Genomic DNA, 19,894 nt, shown 5'->3' with positions numbered 1-19,894 from the left:
GGATGTGGGCATCGCTGGCAAGGCCAGCATTTGTTGCCCTGAGACAGTGATGGTCAGCTTTCTTGAACCGCTGGTAGCGTTTTTGATACAACTGAGTGTCTTGTTAGGCCACTTCAGAAGGCAGTTAAGAGTCAATCATGTTGGTGTGGGACTGGAGTCATATATGGGCCAGAATAGGTAAGGACGGCAGGTTTCCTTCCAGTGAATCAGTTGGGGTTTTACAACATTCCGATAACTTTGTGGTCACTTTTACTGATATCAGCTTTTTATTTCCAGATTTGTTAAACTGCCTCAGATTCTCAAAATGCCCTGGTGGGATTTGAACTCGCATTCTCTGGATTACTAGTCCAGTAACATAACCTCTACACTACCATATCCAAATGATGAGTATTTAGGATAATTAGCCCAGCATTGTTTTATTGCTGTGTTTTAGATTTTCTCAGAATGATTTACACGATTATGGTTTGATCATTGATGGAGCTACGCTTTCACTCGTCCTGAAACCTGCTGAAAATGGCTCTTCAAGTAATTACAAAGACCTGTTTCTGGAAATATGTCGTAACTGTAGTGGAGTCTTATGCTGCAGAATGGCGCCTTTACAGAAAGCACAGGTTAGCCTCGAATGTTGATCTATCTGCTAATTATATATGTTAAGTGCACTCTGAGTTATGCTGAATGTTCCTTTGAAAACAAACTGTTAAACCTACATTTTACAAATATGCTGCATCTCCCGTGGTGTTGCTCACAGTATGTCGGAGGTTTTATTGGAGCAAGGCTGTTATGTCAAGTAGCATTATTATGGCCTCTTACATTTGTCAGCATGAGTATAGCCCTGGGATCTGGAGGTCAGCACTGATTGGCGAATGGGGTGTGAAGGTCGATGCTGATTGGCGAATGGGGTGTGATGGTCGGTGCTGATTGGGGTATGGGGTGTGAAGGTCGGTGCTGATTGGCGAATGGGGTGTGAAGGTCAGTGCTGATTGGCGAATGGGGTGTGAAGGTCGGTGCTGATTGGCGAATGGGGTGTGAAGGTCGGTGCTGATTGGGGAATGGGGTGTGAAGGTCGGTGCTGATTGGGGAATGGGGTGTGAAGGTCGGTGCTGATTGGGGAATGGGGTGTGAAGGTCGGTGCTGATTGGGGAATGGGGTGTGAAGGTCGGTGCTGATTGGGGAATGGGAATGTGGAATAGGAGAATTTCCGAGTCACTCTCCTGAATGTATTTTAGGTTTACTTTCTGATATAATGGGGTAGAAGGATGTCCCAAGTTGCATTGAGCCCTTTAACCCGTGTTTGTTCTTTTAACCTTTATCTGCAGATAGTTAAATTGATCAAAACTTCAAAAGAGCATCCCATAACCTTGGCAATTGGTGATGGGGCTAATGATGTCAGTATGATTCTGGAAGCCCATGTTGGAATAGGTAAGATGATGCATTCGTTTTTGAAACAAATTTTGATCTTTTTAAATGATTTGCAAAATTCTTTTTTTTGATTAATGCCAGGTATGGTTTCTGGGTCACAGTATTCTGTGAGGGCAAAAACTCTGGAACCATTTCATCTCTTGGAGTTTGATCTTAGACGGGCTGAATGGCCTCCCTGATCTCTACTTCTCTGTGATTTAACCTCTCGTCCGCATCACTAGGCCACTGGAGCTCAGCATCTACGTCATCTATTCAACTTGCAAATGCAAATAGAAATTGCCACCACATTGGGTAGGTCAGAAGGGACACAGGAACAGGAGTAGGCCATTCAGCCCCTCAAGCCTGTTCCGCAGACTCTGAAAGTGTGCACTGGGGCTGTAACTTCCTCCATTCTGAGGTGGCCCTCGGTACTTTCCCAGCACCTTTGGCCACAATCTTAGATTTGTTGTCTGCCACAGCCGAGAAACAAACTAACTAACTGGTTTCTTTTTGCCAGCTAACTCTTTTTCAGTCTCTGAAATTTAAGAAGGAAAGTTTTGTTGACAGTTTTCACTTTTATCTGGTTTCAGTTCTAGCTTAGACTGTTTTGTGCTGATCAGCTGAGACTGTCTTGAAGTGCAATCTACTGGAGTCCACCCTGATTGAAAGTCCCAGAGTTAGTTGCAGCCCTACAACTGTGACTGAATTCAGCACCTACACCAAAAATGGCATTGAGTGTCAAGAATCCTCTTAGCAATAGGCACCCACAGAGAAAGGGAAAGGAGGGAGTGAGAATATGTTTGGCAGCATGATTGGAAATGGCAGCCTTGACGCATACACAAGTGAACACAGCTACCTCTATTAAGTTGCCTAAGGAGAAGGGCTATTTCTACTAAGGAAGGAAATTACTTTCTGCTTTCTTTGGAGATGAGGGTGACAAAGGCATGATCAAAGAATTTGGTGTGTGCGTGAGTGTGTGTTGTTGGACTGCTTTCTTGTTATTTTTCATCTCTGATTTAAACGGCAGATTACACATACACTCAGTTTTAGTAATGCAGGATCACAACTTTATTGAAACCTCATACTATCCGCAACCAGTATGAGTGCACAAGTCTTTTCATACTACACAAAACCAGTATGAGCGCTCAGGTCTTTTCATATTACAGATTTCAGTATGAGAGCGAGCTGCTGAACAGTTGTTCCCTCACATTTCTTGTACCAGATTTCACCTTTGATCACTACATTCCATGTGTACTACCAATAGTACATCAAAGATACATACAAATGCCAACAGAATAACAACATAAACTAAACAAACAGGCACTTAACCGTTCTAATTGTTTTATTGCTGCCATAAACTCTTCCCATCCCTTAAACACAAGTGACCAAGCTGAAAGATTCCAGACCATTACAGATATGGTTGAATGACTCTTACACATTCTACTATTTTCTTTCCTGTGAAGATATCCTTGCTTTAATCCCCTTACACAATTTACAACCCATGCTCAGCAGAAAGCTGTTTTAACTTCCAATTCGTCGTGTGCTGGTTTCACGGACTGCGCAGAAAGAATAGCGAGGTACTCTAATAGTGTGAACCCACGTTCCCATGCGTGTGTGTATACATTGTAGCTATATATGCTGTCTTGTGTGTATCTACATATATTGTCTACTATAAATCTTATTGAAAATCTTCTGCACACACTGCATGACTTCAAACTGTAATTGTTTTTGTCACACCTTTTGCCACACTTCTATGTCAATTTTTTGACCCCTACCCAATGTAAAAGATATAACTTAACACCATGGGCTTGCCTGTGGGAATTTCTCTATGCCATTTTGATGAAAAGAGGAGACCTGAAGGAAGTGAAGGACAATATGGGTACATAGGAAAAGAATAAGACCAATCTGTCACTACCAATTCTTACAAGAGCATGTCTGGAGATGTATCTTAGCAGATTTAGATTCAGTAAGGAAGCCCTGCTTGTGCTAGGTTCTGCACCCAGTCCTGCGGCTGGGATCAAGTGCCAGTGTTGATTAAAATGAGTATTTTTATGCCGCTGACTCATTCCAGGCTGCAGTGAGGGGCATGTCTGTTCCTGCATTCTCAAGGTCACAGATTCCATCTATAGGAAACCCATTAAGGTATGACATCACAGCAGCAGTGTGACAAGGATATTTAGTTCCATTATGTTACTGGTTTCCCCAGAGTTCAGGGGTAATTGATGGGACTCTGTTGCATTGTGGGTCTCTGCTGTGAACCCATTGAATTTCCTGGATACAACAGGATTCCACTTTCTCAATGTTCAAATTGTCTGTGATGAGCAGCAATAGTTCCATTGGAATGCCAGATTTTCTGGGAGTTGTCACAATGCGTCAGCTAGATCCGAGCTCTATTCAGAGAAGACTGTCCGGCTCCAGATGGATTCTGGGTGACAAGATGCACTTTTGCTCCCATGGCTCATGACTACATCAAGACAATCCTCAGCAGCTGGTCATTCTGTAGAGAGCAACAACAACTTGTATTCATATAGCACTTTTAACGTAGTAAAATGCCCCAAACAAAATTTGATAGTGCTTTACACACTTTGTTGATCAAAGAAGATTAGAACTGGAATCCCTGGACGAGAGAGAGCTGGATCTTGCTCATCACCTCCAGCCATGCCACTGGTACTGGGCCCAGACTCAGGGTGGGGGACTGGTACGTGCTGCTAACCTGAGAGAGCGCAGCATTACTGGTACTGAGCCCAGGGTTAGGGTGGTTGTTCCTCAGCAAGAGCCCCAGCAGTCCTGAAAACCTCAGGAGTGTCTTCTGTAACCCGGCCCATGGTAGCTGAAGGCCAGAATGCGGGCCTCTCAGTCTACGCCCAAGGCCTTGAGGGCTACAATGTGCTTTTGTGGTTGAGATGGTGAACACTGGCCCCAAATTACAGTGAAGTTTCCACATGCTCCATTGATATCTGTGATGCACTATCAATTGCTACAAAAGACTGGAGATTGAGAAAGTAATAAACAGGCTTTTATTACCAAAGAACAGAGCATGCCTCTTGTGGTTGCCTGGTATCCAAAAGGGCCGGAGGCTGCCGAGCAGCGACCTTTATACCCAGCCATGAGGGTGGAGCCAGGGGCGGAGTCAGCTGAGGCATGCACAGACAAGTACAACAATATGCAAGAGTGAACAACAGTACTAACAACAGTGGTGAATAACAATACTAACAACAGTGGTTTACCACATTCACCCCTTGTTTAGAATTGAGTCCGGCGGGGTGAAGTGCACTAAAAATTTGTGTACTGAAGTCCATCAGGAGGCCTTGTAAGCCGTCCTGAGTGTCGCAGCAGCGGCGGTGATGGTGCAGCATCCAACGTTGAACCCGGTGTCTCGTTCAGAGGAGGTGTAGCAGGTGGCGGACCCTGGGGCTGCTGCATGCCGTCTACAGGGGTCAGAGCATGGGTAATGGGAGGTAGCGATGGTGGTCTCTCAGAGGCACCCGAAGGTGCGAGGTCTCGTGCGGGGACTGTGTCCTGGGGGTAGGCAGGAGTAGCGGTGGGTGGCGAAGAGGGTGTTTCAGGAGCACGCGCAGGGGCGAGGTCTCGAATGGAGACTGTGTCCTCCCGCCCGTCCGGGTACACCACGTAAGCATACTGCGGGTTGGCGTGGAGGAGGCTCACCCTCTCGACCAGGGGGTCCGCCTTATGGGTCCTCACGTGCTTCCGCAGTAGGACGGGACCTGGAGAAGTCAGCCATGTTGGTAGCAAAATCCCCGACGTGGACTTCCTGGGGAAGGAGAACATTCTCTCGTGAGGAGTGGCATTGGTGGGTGTACAGAGCAGCGACCGAATGGAATGGAGCGCCGCAGGGAGGACCTCCTGCCAGCGGGAGGTCGGAAGGCCCTTAGATTTTAAGTTTAAAAGGACTGCCTTCCAGACTGTCGCATTCTCCCTTTCCACCTGGCCGTTACCCCGGGGGTTGTAGCTGGTGGTCCTGCTTGTAGCAATGCCTCTCGCGAGCAGGTACTGCCGAAGTTCGTCGCTCATAAAAGATGAGCCCCTGTCGCTATGGATATAGCTAGGGAAACCGAACAATGCGAAGAGGTCATTCAGACATTTAATGGCCGTGGTACTGGTCATGTCCAAGCAAGGGATGGCAAACGGGAAACGGGAGTACTCATCAATTATATTGAGGAAGTACACATTGCGGTCAGAGGAGGGGAGGGGTCCTTTAAAATCGATGCTCAGCCGCTCGAAGGGGCGCGTGGCTTTGATCAGGCTCGCTCTGTCTGGCCTATAAAAATGCAGCTTGCACTCGGCACGGATCTGGCAGTTCCTGGTCATGGTCCTGACCTCCTCGATGGAGTAGGGCAGGTTACGGGATTTGATAAAATGGAAGAACCTGGTGACCCCCGGGTGGCAGAGGTCATTGTGGAGGGTCTGTAATCTATCAACCTGCGCGTTGGCGCACGTACCACGTGATAGGGCATCTGGGGGCTCATTGAGTTTCCCGGGCCGGTACAAGATATCGTAATTGTAGGTGGAGAGTTCGATTCTCCACCTTAATATCTTGTCATTCTTGATTTTGCCCTGCTGCTTATTATGAAACATAAAAGCTACTGAACGCTGGTCAGTGAGCAGGGTAAATCGTTTTCCGGCCAGGTAATGCCGCCAATGTCGCACGGCTTCCACAATGGCCTGGGCCTCCTTTTCGACAGAGGAGTGTCGAATCTCGGGGCCCTGGAGGGTCCTTGAGAAAAAGGCCACGGGTCTCCCCGCCTGGTTAAGGGTTGCAGCTAGGGCAAAGTCGGATGCGTCGCTCTCCACTTGAAAAGGGAGGGACTCATCCACAGCGTGCATTGTGGCCTTCGCAATATCGCTTTTTATGAGAGTGAAGGCTGCACAGGCCTCTGCTGTCAGGGGGAAGGAGGTGGACTTGATGAGGGGTCGGGCTTTATCCGCATAGTTGGGCACCCACTGAGCATAGTAAGAGAAAAACCCCAGGCATCTCTTCAGTGCTTTCTGGCAGTGGGGGAGGGGGAGCTCCATAAGAGGGCGCATTCTATCGGGGTCTGGGCCGATGACTCCGTTCTCCACTACGCAGCCAAGAATAGCAAGGCGCTTAGTACGAAACATAAGAACATAAGAACATAAGAAATAGGAGCAGGAGTAGGCCAATCGGCCCCTCGAGCCTGCTCCACCATTCAATAAGATCATGGCTGATCTGATCCTAACCTCAAATCTTCTATCACTCTGCATCCACCCGAACCCATGTGATCTCCCGGGAGAGGCAAAAAATTTGTCTTTGTTGTATGCGAGATTCAGCCGCTGGGCCGTCCGGAGGAATTTCCCTAGATTAACGTCGTGGTCCTGCTGGTCGTGGCCGCAGATGGTGACGTTGTCTAGATATGGGAAAGTGGCCTGGAGCGCGTTCTGGTCAACCATCCGGTCCATCTCCCGTTGGAAGACAGAAACTCTGTTGGTGACGCCGAAGGGAACTCTGAGAAAGTGATAGAGCCGACCGTCAGCTTCAAAAGCTGTGTACTGGCGGTCCTCAGCCCTGATGGGGAGCTGGTGATATGCCGACTTCAGATCAATCGTCGAGAACACCTGGTATTGTGCTATCTGATTGACCATGTCAGATATGCGGGGGAGTGGGTATGCATCCAACTGGGTGTAGCGATTGACCGTCTGGCTGTAGTCAATAACTAGGCGCTGTTTTCCGCCAGTCTTCACCACCACCACTTGTGCTCGCCATGGGCTATTGCTGCTCTCGATAATCCCTTCCTTCAGGAGTCTCGCTACCTCGGATTTAATGAAACCCCTATCCCCGGCACTGTAACGCCTACTTTTGGTAGCGATGGGCTTACAGTCGCGGGTGAGGTTAGCGAACAAGGAGGGGGGGGAGACTTTAAGGGTGGAGAGGCTGCAAATGGCGCGCGGCGGGCGATTTAAAAACTGCTGGCTGCAGACCGTGAGAGGGGGGAGGGGTCCACCGTACGCTAAAGTGACACTCTTAAGGTGGCACTGAAAATCCAACCCCAGTAGGACGGCAGCGCAGAGATCGGGCAGGACCAGAAGCTTAAAATTTTTGTATTCAGTACCCCGCACTGAAAGAGTCACCATACAGTAGCCACCGACTTCCGCTGACTGGGCTTTGGAAGCCATAGAGATGCGATGACGCGTCGGCAGGACCGGGAGAGAGTAACTGCGCACCGTGTCGGGGTGTATAAAACTCTCCGTGCTCCCGCTGTCAAAAAGGCAGGTAGTGGCGCGGCCGTTTACCGTAATGTCCATCATGGACCTGGACAGTTGATGCGGGAGAGATTGATCCAGCGTCACGGAAGCCAGCGTATGTTCAAGCGCGTCGATGCGGTCGTCCGATGAGGCGGTGGTGGAGTCCGGGTCCCCCGTAACCGAAGTCGGATCGTCCAAGATGGCGGACAAAATGGCGGCGCCCACGGTCCCGATCCCCACGCGGCTGGGGGAGCCCAAGATGGCGGGCAAGATGGCTGCGCCCACGGTTCGCACGCGGCGCTGCTGGTGTTAGCGGTCTTCCCTTTGCAGGCGCTAACGTAGTGACCTTTCTTCCCGCAGCCGGAGCAGGTAGCATTCTTCGCGGGGCAGCGTGCTCTAGGGTGTTTAGCTTGGCCACAAAAATAGCATTTTTGTGCCTTGGACATCGCTGCAGCAGTCGGAGGTGGCGGTCCCATGGCCCAAGATTGCGGCGTCCACGGCGCGGGGCGATTAGGGGAGAAAGCGTCCATATTTCTGTGGGCCGCGTCGAGCGAGAGCGCGAGGGACACTGCCTTTGTCAGGTCTATTTCACCCTTCTCCAGCAGCCTCTGCCGGGAGTAGTCGGACCTTAGACCCGCAACGAAAGCGTCTCGTATCAGTCCCTCCGCATGTGCCGCGGCCGATACTTCCTTGCAGTCGCAGCCGCGTCAGAGTACCCGCAGTGCCCGTAGGAAGGCCTCCACCGATTCCCCGGGCTGCTGTCTGCGAGATCTTAAAAGGTGCCTGGCATAGACCGTGTTAACCGGGCGTGCATACTGCCCTTTCAGTAGGTCGATAGCCGCCGCGTAGGTCGTCGCATCTTGGATTAAAGTATAGACTTGGTGGCTCACCTTCGAGGCCAGGATTTTCAGTTTATTTTCATCAAGAGTCACGGTCGAGGCTTCCAGATACGCCTCAAAGCAACGCAGCCATTGTGCAAATTTAGTCGACGAACCCGCTTCTTGGGGGTCTAGGTCCAGGCATGTTGGTCTGAGGGCTCGCAGCAGCGCCTGCTGCTCAGCGTTTTGCGCCATCGGTTGATCAGCATCCGCAGCCAACATTTAACTTTGGTAATAAAATTGATGCACTATCAATTGCTACAAAAGACTGGAGATTGAGAAAGTAATAAACAGGCTTTTATTACCAAAGAACAGAGCATGCCTCTTGTGGTTGCCTGGTATCCAAAAGGGCCGGAGGCTGCCGAGCAGCGACCTTTATACCCAGCCATGAGGGTGGAACCAGGGGCGGAGTCAGCTGAGGCATGCACAGACAAGCACAACAATATGCAAGAGTGAACAACAGTACTAACAGTGAACAACAGTACTAACAACAGTGGTGAACAACAATACCAACAACAGTGGTTTACCACAATCTGCAATGAGGAAAATGCTGTCCTGGTGTCACCTTGTATGAGGGCAGTGGACTCCACATGGTGCCTACCATCTGCACGTTCTGGGAGATGGACCCCGTGTGGTGTTTATCAAAAATCCTTCTTTTCAGATCAGGATCCATGAGAATTAAATCCAGTGGGGAATGGAAAAGTCCTCTTTTCCCCCCTCCCAACCATCTCTCCTGGGCATTATGTGCCATTTTCTCCTGGAACAAGAGTAACCACATTAGGTGAAGGAATTTCCCAGGTGCCAGCAGACATAGGAACATTGAAACTTATAAAATTCTGACAGGACTAGACAGACTAGATGCAGGAAAGATGTTCCCGATGGCAGGGGAGTCCAGAACCAGGGGTCATAGTCTAAGGACTGAGATGAGGAGGAATTTCTTCACCCAGAGAGTGGTGAACCTGTGGAATTCTCTACCACAGAAGGCAGTGGAGGCCAATTCATTAAATATATTCAAGAAGGAGTTGGATATATTTCTTAAAGCTAAAGGGATCAAGGGATATGGGGAGAAGGCAGGGACAGGGTACTGAATTTGGATGATCAGCCATGATCTCATTAAATGGCGGAGCAGGCTCGAGGGGCCGAATGGCCTACTCCTGCTCCTATCTTCTCTGTTTAACAGGAGGAGGCCATTCAGCCCCTCAATCCTGTTTAGTCATTATATTAGATCATGGCTGAAATGTACCTCAACTCTACTTACCCACCTTTTCTCCATATCCCTTAATAACCTTACCTAACAGAAATCTATCGATCTCAGTATTGAAAATTTCAATTGACCCCTAGCATCCACAGCCTTTTGGGGGAGAGAGTTCCAGATTTTCACTACCCTTTGGGTGAAGAAGTGTTTCCTGACATCACCCCTGAACGGCTTAGCTCTAATTTTAAGGTTATGCCCCCTTGTTCTGGATTCCCCTGCCAGAGGAAATAGACTCTACCCCATCAAATCCCTTCATCTTTTTAAAGACCTCTATTAGATTACCCTTCAAACTCAAAGGAATATAAACCAAGTTAATGCAACTTGTTCTTATAATTTAACTCTTCATGTCCTGGTGTCATACTGAATCTCCAACCACCTACTCCAAGACCAATATATTTTTCCTGAGATGCAGTGCCCAAAATTGGACACAGTACTCCAGATGGGATCTAACCAAGACTCAGTTCCTCACTGATGAAGCATCACTTCCTCACGTGGCATTGGCCCCTCCCCCCACATAGCTCTCACACTGCCTTTCACTGGTTTCTTCCAGTGTGTGATCCAGCGTTCTTTCCCTGCGTGTCCTCACCAGCTCCACAATACCTTTTGGTCAGCGTCCGAGTAATTCTGAACTCTGTGCGTTGGGTGTTTTGGTCGCAGAGAATAATCTGGGACATCTGACACGTGTTGAAGAGGCTGCCATGAAGTCACTCGTACCTGGAAAATTCTGCGCCTTCTCAATATCTTCTTGCAGAAGCAGAAAGGTAAATATCCAATAGAATACAGCATGCTGACCAATGCTGGAAGATAAATTACTCAGCTGCTGGCCCTTGGGGGAGCTGTTGCTTTTGAATCCTGTAGCAACAAGTTTCCTCACTTCTTAGCAGAGTATTTCTCACATTTTACACTCCTAGGCTGCCTAAATACTGTATATGTAAACGAGTTGAACCCTGTGAATTCCAGCAATGTCAGTGTCGCAGGTCACGGGCAGAGGTTCTGCTCTGACTCTGACCCTAGCCCAGTGTACCTACCTAAATTATATACTCATATAAACCGAGCCAAGGGACAGTGAGGGGGATATATTGATATAAACAGCAAGGTAAAAAGCAAATTTTTCGAATTCCCCTTTTATTGGTGTGACTGCTGTCATTCTTTGAGTCTTTGCCCACCTTAGGTTTTGTTTCTCCAGGTATTTTGGGGAAGGAAGGTCGTCAAGCTGCACGAAACAGTGATTATTGTATTCCCAAGTTTAAACATCTCAAGAAGTTGCTACTTGTCCATGGCCATTATTATTACATTCGAATCGCCCAACTCGTCCAGTATTTCTTCTACAAGGTGAGTGCATCAATTTAATTTTTTTAAGGAAAATGAATTGAATGGAACGCTTTTCAGTCTGTGTTTAAAGTAAATCTATAATCACTGACCCAAATACCATCGGATCTGTACTGCACTAAACAATAGTGAAGTTTTGTGTGGTATTACACTTTCAACAGTGGAACACTTACTGGTGTGCTATCATTCATTTGTGTGTGCAATAGGAGGAAGCAAAGTTAGAAGTGCCATTACTGAATGGCTAGGGAAGTACCTCATGGGTTTCAGTCATATTAGAACCAGACTTGTATCAAATAACTAGGAATGGCTGAGAACCATCAGAAATATGGACTTGTGTCTCAGGTCAAATGCAAGAAAGATCATTCTTATTTTTCCCCAATCGCTGAAGATATTTTAAATGTGCTGTGATGGTTAGTATTTGGCACTCTACGTACTGACAATTATTCTGCCTCAGTTTCTTTTTAAATTGATATTAATCAGGCATAAAATTGGCAAACAATTGGAGAAGTGGACAACAATCTGCTAAGTGAAATTTTTGCCCTGTTACCATCCCATCGCATTTTCAGGTGGGTTTCACTGGCACCAGACACGGTGGCCAATTTATTGTTAGTTATTATCTTAATAAAAACACCCAACTACCTCCCATGAATTTCAACGATATCACCATCACCAGGTCCCTCAAACAACATGGGGATCACCACTGACTAAAAGTTTAACTGGACCAGCCACATCAACATATTGGATGCAAGAGCAAGGCAGAGGCTGGGTGCCCCTCAAAGCCTCTCCATCAGCTACAAGGTTCAAGTCAGAGTGTAATGGGACACTCACAACTCACTGGACAGATGCAGCTGCAACACATTTCAAGAATCACAAAACCCTCCCAGCCCTCAATCTCTACCACTGAGAAGGATAAGAGTAGCAATGTCATGGGAACACCATAACTTTCAAGTTCCCCTCCAAATCTCACACATCCTGACCCGAAACGTCAACTCAAATTTCTCTCCACGGATGTTGCCTGACCTGCTGAGTTTTTCCAGCATTTTCTGTTGTTATTTCTGACTTGGACATACGCTGTTCCTTGGTCAGCACTGGATCAAAATCTGGAATTCCATGCCTAACACCATTGTAGGAGCTCCATCACCACAAGGATTGCAGTGGTTGAGCAGAAGGCTGTCTGCCACCACCTTGGGGCAACTATGGATGGGTAATAAATGCAGCTGAGCCATTGTCACCCACATCCTGAGGGGGGTAAAATATGTTTCTGATCAAAGCAAATTGCTCTGTCCCAGATGGCATTGGGTTTCTTAACTTTGAGGATTAATGAACTAGTGTTTCACCTGGTATAGTGCTCCATTATCTACCTGCCTTTATAAAATGCCTGTCCAAGGCTGTTAGGGTGTCCTTTTACAGAAGTGCATTTAAGCAGCCCTATTGTAAGATGCGTACAGTGTTTTAAGGCTATTTTGGAGCCTTTTTTCTTTTTTTTGTTTCTCTTACTGTTTCCATTTAGTTGTGCCAAGTGTTCTGGCACGTACATTTTTTGGTACATCCTCAGTATTGGGACAATGGGTTTTCCATTGTGAATTCCTCTTTCGGAAGTTTTTTGGAGGTGATGGTGGGAGATTGGGTGATAATGTCATTGAATGCCATGGTGAGATGGTTAGGCTTTCTCAAGTTGGAGATGGTTATTGCTGCTGCTGATGATACCTAGTTTTGACGCAGAGCAATGGAGGGATACTGGACAAGTCGGGCACAGAGGCAGACTGTGTACACTTCCCACACAGGTCAATCTGCACATACCTGGCAATTACTGTGTGGAACTGGCTACATTGACTCTTATTCAGAAAACAGCCATCTGCTGAAAAGATACCTGCAGCTAAAATGCACTGTGGAGTGGGCACTGCCAACAGTAGCCCAAACACCTAAAAGCTATCAAAGTTTTTATCCTCAAATGCTGATGGTTTGTTAAGATGCTGCATCCCTTTAAATTTACCCATTATAAGTGGTTTGTACATAGAAATACGTGCATCGAGCTTACAACACAGAAACTGGTCATCGGCCCGAGTGTGCGTCAATGCTTGCCCTTCACGTGAGGAGATAGTCTAATCACGTTTACCCATCCTGTTCCCATATCTCTTCAGCCCCTTTTCTTTCAGCCACCTATCCAATCTAATTTTGAATATTGACACTGTTACTGCCTCAACCATAATCTTGAAATTAGAACTAGGCCGTTCAGTAACAAAATCAGGAAGCACTTGATCTGATGAAGGATAGTTTAAATCTGGAATTCACTCCCCCAATAGGTTGTGGATGTTGGGGGTCAATTGAAACTTTCAAGACTGAGATCAATAGATTTTTGTTAGGTAAAGGTATCAAGGGCTGTGGAGTAAAAGCAGGTAAATGGAGTTGAGGTACATTTCAGCCAAGATCTAATCACGGGCCAGAACAAGCTTGAGGGGCTGAATGGCCTAAAAATGTTCCTGTGTTCCTAACCCTGGAAGTGAATTTGACAGTTTTTCAACCATCTATTCTATCCTCCATTGTAATCTCTTATATCTCTTCTAGTATCTAACCCCCAAGCCTCACCCCACCCTAGCCTTGAACTCTCATCTTTCCCATGTTTCTCTCCTATTCCCCCTCATGCCCTCTTCGAGCTCATCTCGCCATGAGGCCCACCTCATGATCATTTGACCACATTGCCACTAAACTGCTGACAATCCAACTTTCCTTTGTAGCCACCATCCTAGCTGACATTGAAAGAAGTTCCATTTCCTAAGGTACTGTCCCCTTCCCTTTCAAAACTGCCTTCATCAGCCTTCTCTTCAAAAAGCCCACCCTTGACCCCTTCCATCCTTGTAATCTACCACCCCATCTACAACCTCTCTTTCCACTCCTAAGTCCTTGAACGTGTTTTCACCTCTCAAATCTGTGCTAATTTTTCCTGCAACTCCATGTTTGAATCACTCCAATCAGGTTCCTGCAGCTCCCACACCTCTTCCCTACAACTCCAGTATCATCCTGGAATGCAAAGATAACCCCCCGGCTTCTCTTCTCTTCTCTCCCCACCTCCACAACCCTCACCTCTAACAAGTGCGAGAAGATCATGGAGAACTTTATCACTAAGCTTTAGACCATGCATTCACCTGCTTCTGATGATTCTCTCTTTCTCCTTACCTATCGAGCCAAACCTCCCTCCAGGCTCCCCCTGTCCTAGCCCTGAACCCGCGTTTCTCTATCTCCCCTCATGCCCTCTCCAAGCTCATCTCCTGTTCTGTTGACCCTATTCCTACTAAACTGTCGACCATCCAGCTTCCTTTCCAGGTGCCCATGCTGGATGATGTTGTAAATGGTTCCCCTCAGCTACTGTCCCTCTCACTTTCAAAACCGCCATCACACTACATCTTCAAATAAAACCTTCTCTTGACCCTTCTGTCCTTGCAAACTGCTACCCCAACTTCAACCTCCCTTTCCTCTCCCTATTAAATGTGTTGTTGCCACCCAAATCTGTGCCCATCTTTCGTGCAACTCCATGTTTGAATCCCTCCAGTCAGGTTCACATCTCTGCCACAACACTGAAATGACCCTTATCAAAGTCACAAATGACATCCTATGTGACTGTGACCGTGGTAAACTATCCCTCCTCATCCTTCTTGACCTGTTTGCAGCCTTTGACACGGTTGACCACTCCATCCTCCTCCAACATCTCTCCTCCGTTGTCCAGCTGGGTGGGACTGCATTCGCCTGGTTCGACTTTTACTACCTAATCATAGCCAGAGCATCTCCAGCAATGGCTTCTGTTGTGTATGTACCTTTAAGAGAGAACTGTTTTACAGCTCCTGTATACTGTAAAGTACCGGCAGTGACCACACCTGTATATAAAGCCGGAGCAGGCTTCTGTACTTCAGTCTTGAGACTACTCTACTCCAGTAAACACCTGTTGATTGTTAAGTTACAGCATCCGTGGAGTTCTTGGGGAAACATCCTATTTAAAGAATCACGGATCTAACAGTGGCGACGAGTGTCGATTCGAATCTACCTGCAACTCTGCATTTCCCTTCGAGGATTCACTCCGGGAGGGCGGTGGAAGAAAGTCGAGGCCAGAAACACGGGCGTCGACCAAGAGCAACCGCCCAGTCGTCCAGCAGAGAGTGAACATCGCAGGGGAGGCTGTGGAGAGCCGGGCTTGGTTCCCCAGCCACGACGATCAGCAACAGACTGACGACAGGTAACGCGCAGACCCTTCCCGGACAGCGGCGGCTGGAGCCGACCGACGGCAGAGAAAAAGCCGAGCAGCGTCGACGGGGTAAGATAGAGGGTGAAGCGCACAGGGCGCAGCCAGGGGTTGAAAACCGAGCGGCGTCGAGGAAAAACAAAACGGAGAGAGAGGGGGTAAAGCAGCAGCCGGGTTCAAGACCGAGCGGCGGAAACGGGAAAGGCGCACAGAAAAAAAAAACGCGCAGAGCACAGCCAGGGCTCAAGGGCTGAACAGTGTCCGCGGGGAGAAGAAGGGAGAGCGCGGGAGACACCATTGAGCCGCGGAGAAGAAGGAAGAGCGTGGGAGACGCCATTTTTAGAAGCCGCAGTGGAGAAGAAGGGCGAGCGCGGGAAGAAGGGAAAGCGTGGGAGACGCCATTTTTGACAGTTAAATCACACCCAGGGATGCTGAAGAGTGGCAGTATCTCTACGTTCGACAATGAAGTCGAAGATTGGGCGACATATGTGGAACGTATTGAGGTGTACTGCAGGGCGAATGAAGTGCCAGATGCTAGGAAAGCACTGGTTTTGTTAAATTCCATGGGTGCAAAAACTTAGGTTTCGCAGTAACCCATAATAACCCCAGAGAAGCCTGTGAATAAGAATTTCGAAAGCATAGTAGAAATCCTACAGGACCACTTAAACCCCACACCGCTGCTGATAGCAGAACGATTTAAGTTCCATAAAAGGAACCAACACAAAGACGAAAGCAATGCTGAGTACTTAACGGAACTGCGCAAGCTATCGAAACACTGCCAGTTTGGAGTGGGACTAGCAGATACGTTAAGGGACAAGTTTGTGTGTGGGCTTCAAAGTGAAGGAACCCAGAAACGGCTTCTATCAGAAAAGGATCTTACGTTGGACAAGGCTTTCAGTATGGCAGTATCACACGAAGCAGCCGCAAGGGGCGCTGCAGAGACACAATGGAGACCGCAAGAATATGGCACCAATGAAATGTCCTATGGAACAGGGAAGTGTTATCGCTGCGGCAGAACAACACACGACCAGAAGGATTGTTGGTTCAAGGACCAAGTGTGCAGACAGTGTGGAAAAGCAGGACACATAGCAAGAGTCTGCAGGTCTGGGAAGAAAACCAACAGTAAGAAATCTCCACAGGAGAAGTACAAAAAGGTACACAAGGTGATGGACAGTAGTTCAGACGAACAGAAAAGTGACACCGACTCCGGAAGCAAGGAGCTGGGTTGTCTGAAACTACATAAGGTAACCAAAATGGAGGATCACCAGACTATCTGGGTTACACTTAAGATAGATGGAGTCCAAGTGAAAATGGAATTGGACACAGGATCAGCCCTAACAGTCGTAAAGCAAAGGGACTACAAGCTGCTATTTTCACATGTACCCTTGAAAGCTACAGAGATTGTCTTGAAGATGTACACAGGGCAAAAAGTCTACCCCAAAGGAAAAATAAGGGTGAAAGTGATATACAAAGGCCAGGAAATACCTAAAATGGACTTATATGTATTGCCAGATGGAGGACCACCACTGCTAGGACGTGAATGGATCCGGAAGATACAATTAGATTGGCATTCCATACAGGCACTGAAGGCTGAGGCCAAAAAGGATGATGACGTCACACCTGGACGACTGTCAAAAATGCTAACTGACGCAAAAGAAGTGTTCCAGGAGGGACTCGGAACACTAAAAGGCATAACAGCAACGATTAAAATAGAGGAAAATGCAAGCCCAAAGTTTCTTAAGGCCAGACCAGTGCCTTATGCGATCAGACCAGCCGTCGAAGCAGAGCTGGAAGGGTTGGAACGTTCAGGAGTACTGTCCAAAGTAGACTGGAGCGAGTGGGCTACACCCATCGTTCCTGTAATGAAGAGGTCGTTGAGTAATATGCCTGGGGAACCAAAGAAGGTCTGCATCTGTGGGGATTTTAAGGTGACAGTGAACCCAGTCCTTCACACGGTACAATATCCGCTTCCACGAATTGAGGATATTTTCGCCTCGCTATCTGGAGGTAAACACTTCACCAAAATTGATCTAGCCCAGGCGTACTTGCAAATGGAGGTAGAAGAAGCCTCGAAACAATACCTCACAATCAACACTCACAAAGGTCTCTATCAATACAACCGGCTGGTGTTTGGGGTAGCATCGGCTCCGGCTATTTGGCAAAGGGTGATGGATCAAGTCCTGCAAGGGATTCCAGGGACCCAGTGTTATTTGGACGACATCCTGGTCACGGGCGAAAATGACAGTGATCACCTCGCCAACTTGGAGAAGGTGCTCACTAGATTAAAGGAATATGGGCTACGAGCTAATCGCCACAAGTGCGAGTTTTTCCAGAAGCAGATCTCGTATTGTGGCCACGTCATCGATGAAGAGGGGTTACATAAGTCCCCATAAAAGATTGAGGTAGTAGTCAAGGCTCCAGCACCGGAAAATGTGTCACAACTGAGGTCGTTCCTCGGGCTGGTAAAGTACTGCCATAAGTTCTTACCAAATTTGTCCACGGTATTACACCCACTGAACACCCTACTGCAAACAGGGGTGCCATGGAAGTGGAATGACGAACGTAGATGAGCTTTCCAGAAGTGTAAAGAATTGATCACATCAAAAGAGGTGTTGGCCCATTTCAACCCAGCACTACCAATTCGTTTGGCATGTGATGCATCACCCTATGGTATTGGAGCGGTGCTGTCGCACAAATTCCCAGACGGGTTGGAGAGGTGTGGTAAACCACTGTTAACCTGTACAAGTCCAGGCATGTCTCAGCCCCTGGCTCCACCCCTAAGCCCGGGTATAAAGGTGACTCACCACCCTTCCCCCGGGAGCTCTTAGGATGGATTCACTAGCAGAGGCATGCTCTAGTTCTTAGTCAATAAAAGCCTACTTCATATAAGTCCATTTCGTAGTCTTTGGTATTGTTGATAGCGCATCAATTTTATTGACTAATTTTCAACATGGAGCAAATCTTGAAGCCGGAACGTTTAGACCTGGATCCTCAAGCAGCAGATGCAGCCAATAACTTTGAACACTGGCTGAGCTGTTTCGAAGCCTTCCTGGGGGCCTCCAGCACTACTGTCACTACAGATGACGCGAAACGGCTTGTCTTGAACTCACGGGTGAGCCACCGAGTCTACTCGATCATCCGAGACGCCACTACTTACGCGGCCGCTATCGCGACGCTAAAGGAACAATACGTGAGGTCTGTTAACGAGGTCTACGCCAGACACCTCCTGGCTACCCGAAAACAGCGCCCCGGGGAATCGGGCGCTGAATATTTACTGGCACTGAGAGTCCTCGGCCGGGACTATAATTGCAAAGCGGCGACGGCCAAGGAATGCACGGAAGACCTGATCCGAGACGCCTACGTAGCCGGCATCAGGTCCAACTATACTCGGCAGAGGCTGCTAGAACAGAGGGGGCTCGACCTGCAGAAGACGGTGGCCCTCGCTAACTCGTTAGACGTGGCCCTCGCTAACTCATTAGACGTGGCCCTCCAGAACATGGACGCCTACCCCCCTGACCGGATGGCCACGTGGATGCCACGGGAGCAGCCATCTTGGGACCCGGTAAGGCCACAAGCCGCCAGCAGCCCAACTACAGCTGCAATGACCAGAGGCCAGAAATGCTACTTCTGCGGCCAGGCCAAGCACCCCAGACAGCAATGGACAGCAATGCCCAGCAAAGGACACGACCTGCTCCAAATGCGGCAAGAAAGGCCACTACGCGAGAGTGTGCAAGGCGAAATCGACCCCCAATTCCAGCAGCGCCGCGTGTGAACCGTACAGGCCGCCATTTTGGACCCCACCAACCACGTGTGAGCCATGCGGGCCGCCATTTTGGACACCACCAGCCGAGGGGGAGCCGACATCTTGGACACCATCTCGGGACCAGGCCCTCGGCGCCGGCGAATACTACAGCGACCCACCGACCTCGACGATGGCCTCCATCACCCTGGACCAATCTAGGCCCCATCAACTAGCCAGGTCCATGATGAACGTAAAGGTAAATGGCCATGCCACAAATTGCCTTTTCGACTGCGGAAGCACGGAGAGCTTCATCCACCCCGACACGGTGCGACGCTACTCCCTATCGGTTATGCGCACACGCCACCAGGTCTTTATGGCCTCAAAGTCCCATACGGCGGACGTCGGTGGCTACTGTGTAGCGACTCTGACAGTGAACGGCGTGGAGTACAGAGAGTTTAAATTCCTCGTCCTGCCACAGCTCTGCGCTCCCGTACTGCTAGGATTAGACTTCCAGTGCCATCTGGAGAGCGTCACGATGGCATATGGCGGGCCCCTGCCCCCACTTACAGTCTGCAGCCAGCAGAATTTAAACACGGCGCCGCGCAAAGTATGCAGCCTGTCCACCCTGAAGGTCAAACCCCCCCCCGTTGTTCGCTAACCTTGCCAAAGACTGCAAGCCAATTGCTACTAAAAGCAGGCGGCACAGTGCCGGGGATAGGAGCTTTATTAAATCAGAAGTACAAAGACTCCTGAGGGAAGGGATTATCGAGGGCAGCACCAGCCCATGGCGAGCCCAAGTGGTGGTAGTAAAGACCGGCGAAAAACAGCGCCTGGTTATT

At 48.5% G+C, this 19,894-nt stretch overlaps 1 protein-coding gene across 1 annotated transcript in view; it reads left to right on the top strand.

Moving 5' to 3' along the window:
• Positions 1-19,894, top strand: part of atp11a (ATPase phospholipid transporting 11A) — a 302,919-nt gene that overhangs the window by 165,249 nt on the left and 117,776 nt on the right. The window contains exons 17-19 of the mRNA XM_085999881.1: positions 434-611; positions 1,317-1,419; positions 10,940-11,085. Of these exons, the coding sequence (XP_085856007.1) occupies positions 434-611; positions 1,317-1,419; positions 10,940-11,085 (427 nt within the window). The remainder of the gene's footprint in view (positions 1-433; positions 612-1,316; positions 1,420-10,939; positions 11,086-19,894) is intronic.

The sequence above is a fragment of the Somniosus microcephalus genome, chromosome 10 (genome assembly GCF_052327205.1).
Source record: "Somniosus microcephalus isolate GS21.2 chromosome 10, FLI_Smic_1.0, whole genome shotgun sequence".
Taxonomy (NCBI): domain Eukaryota; kingdom Metazoa; phylum Chordata; class Chondrichthyes; order Squaliformes; family Somniosidae; genus Somniosus; species Somniosus microcephalus.
Note: the sequence above shows the minus strand (reverse complement) of the source record. Positions and strands in the feature narration are given on the sequence as shown.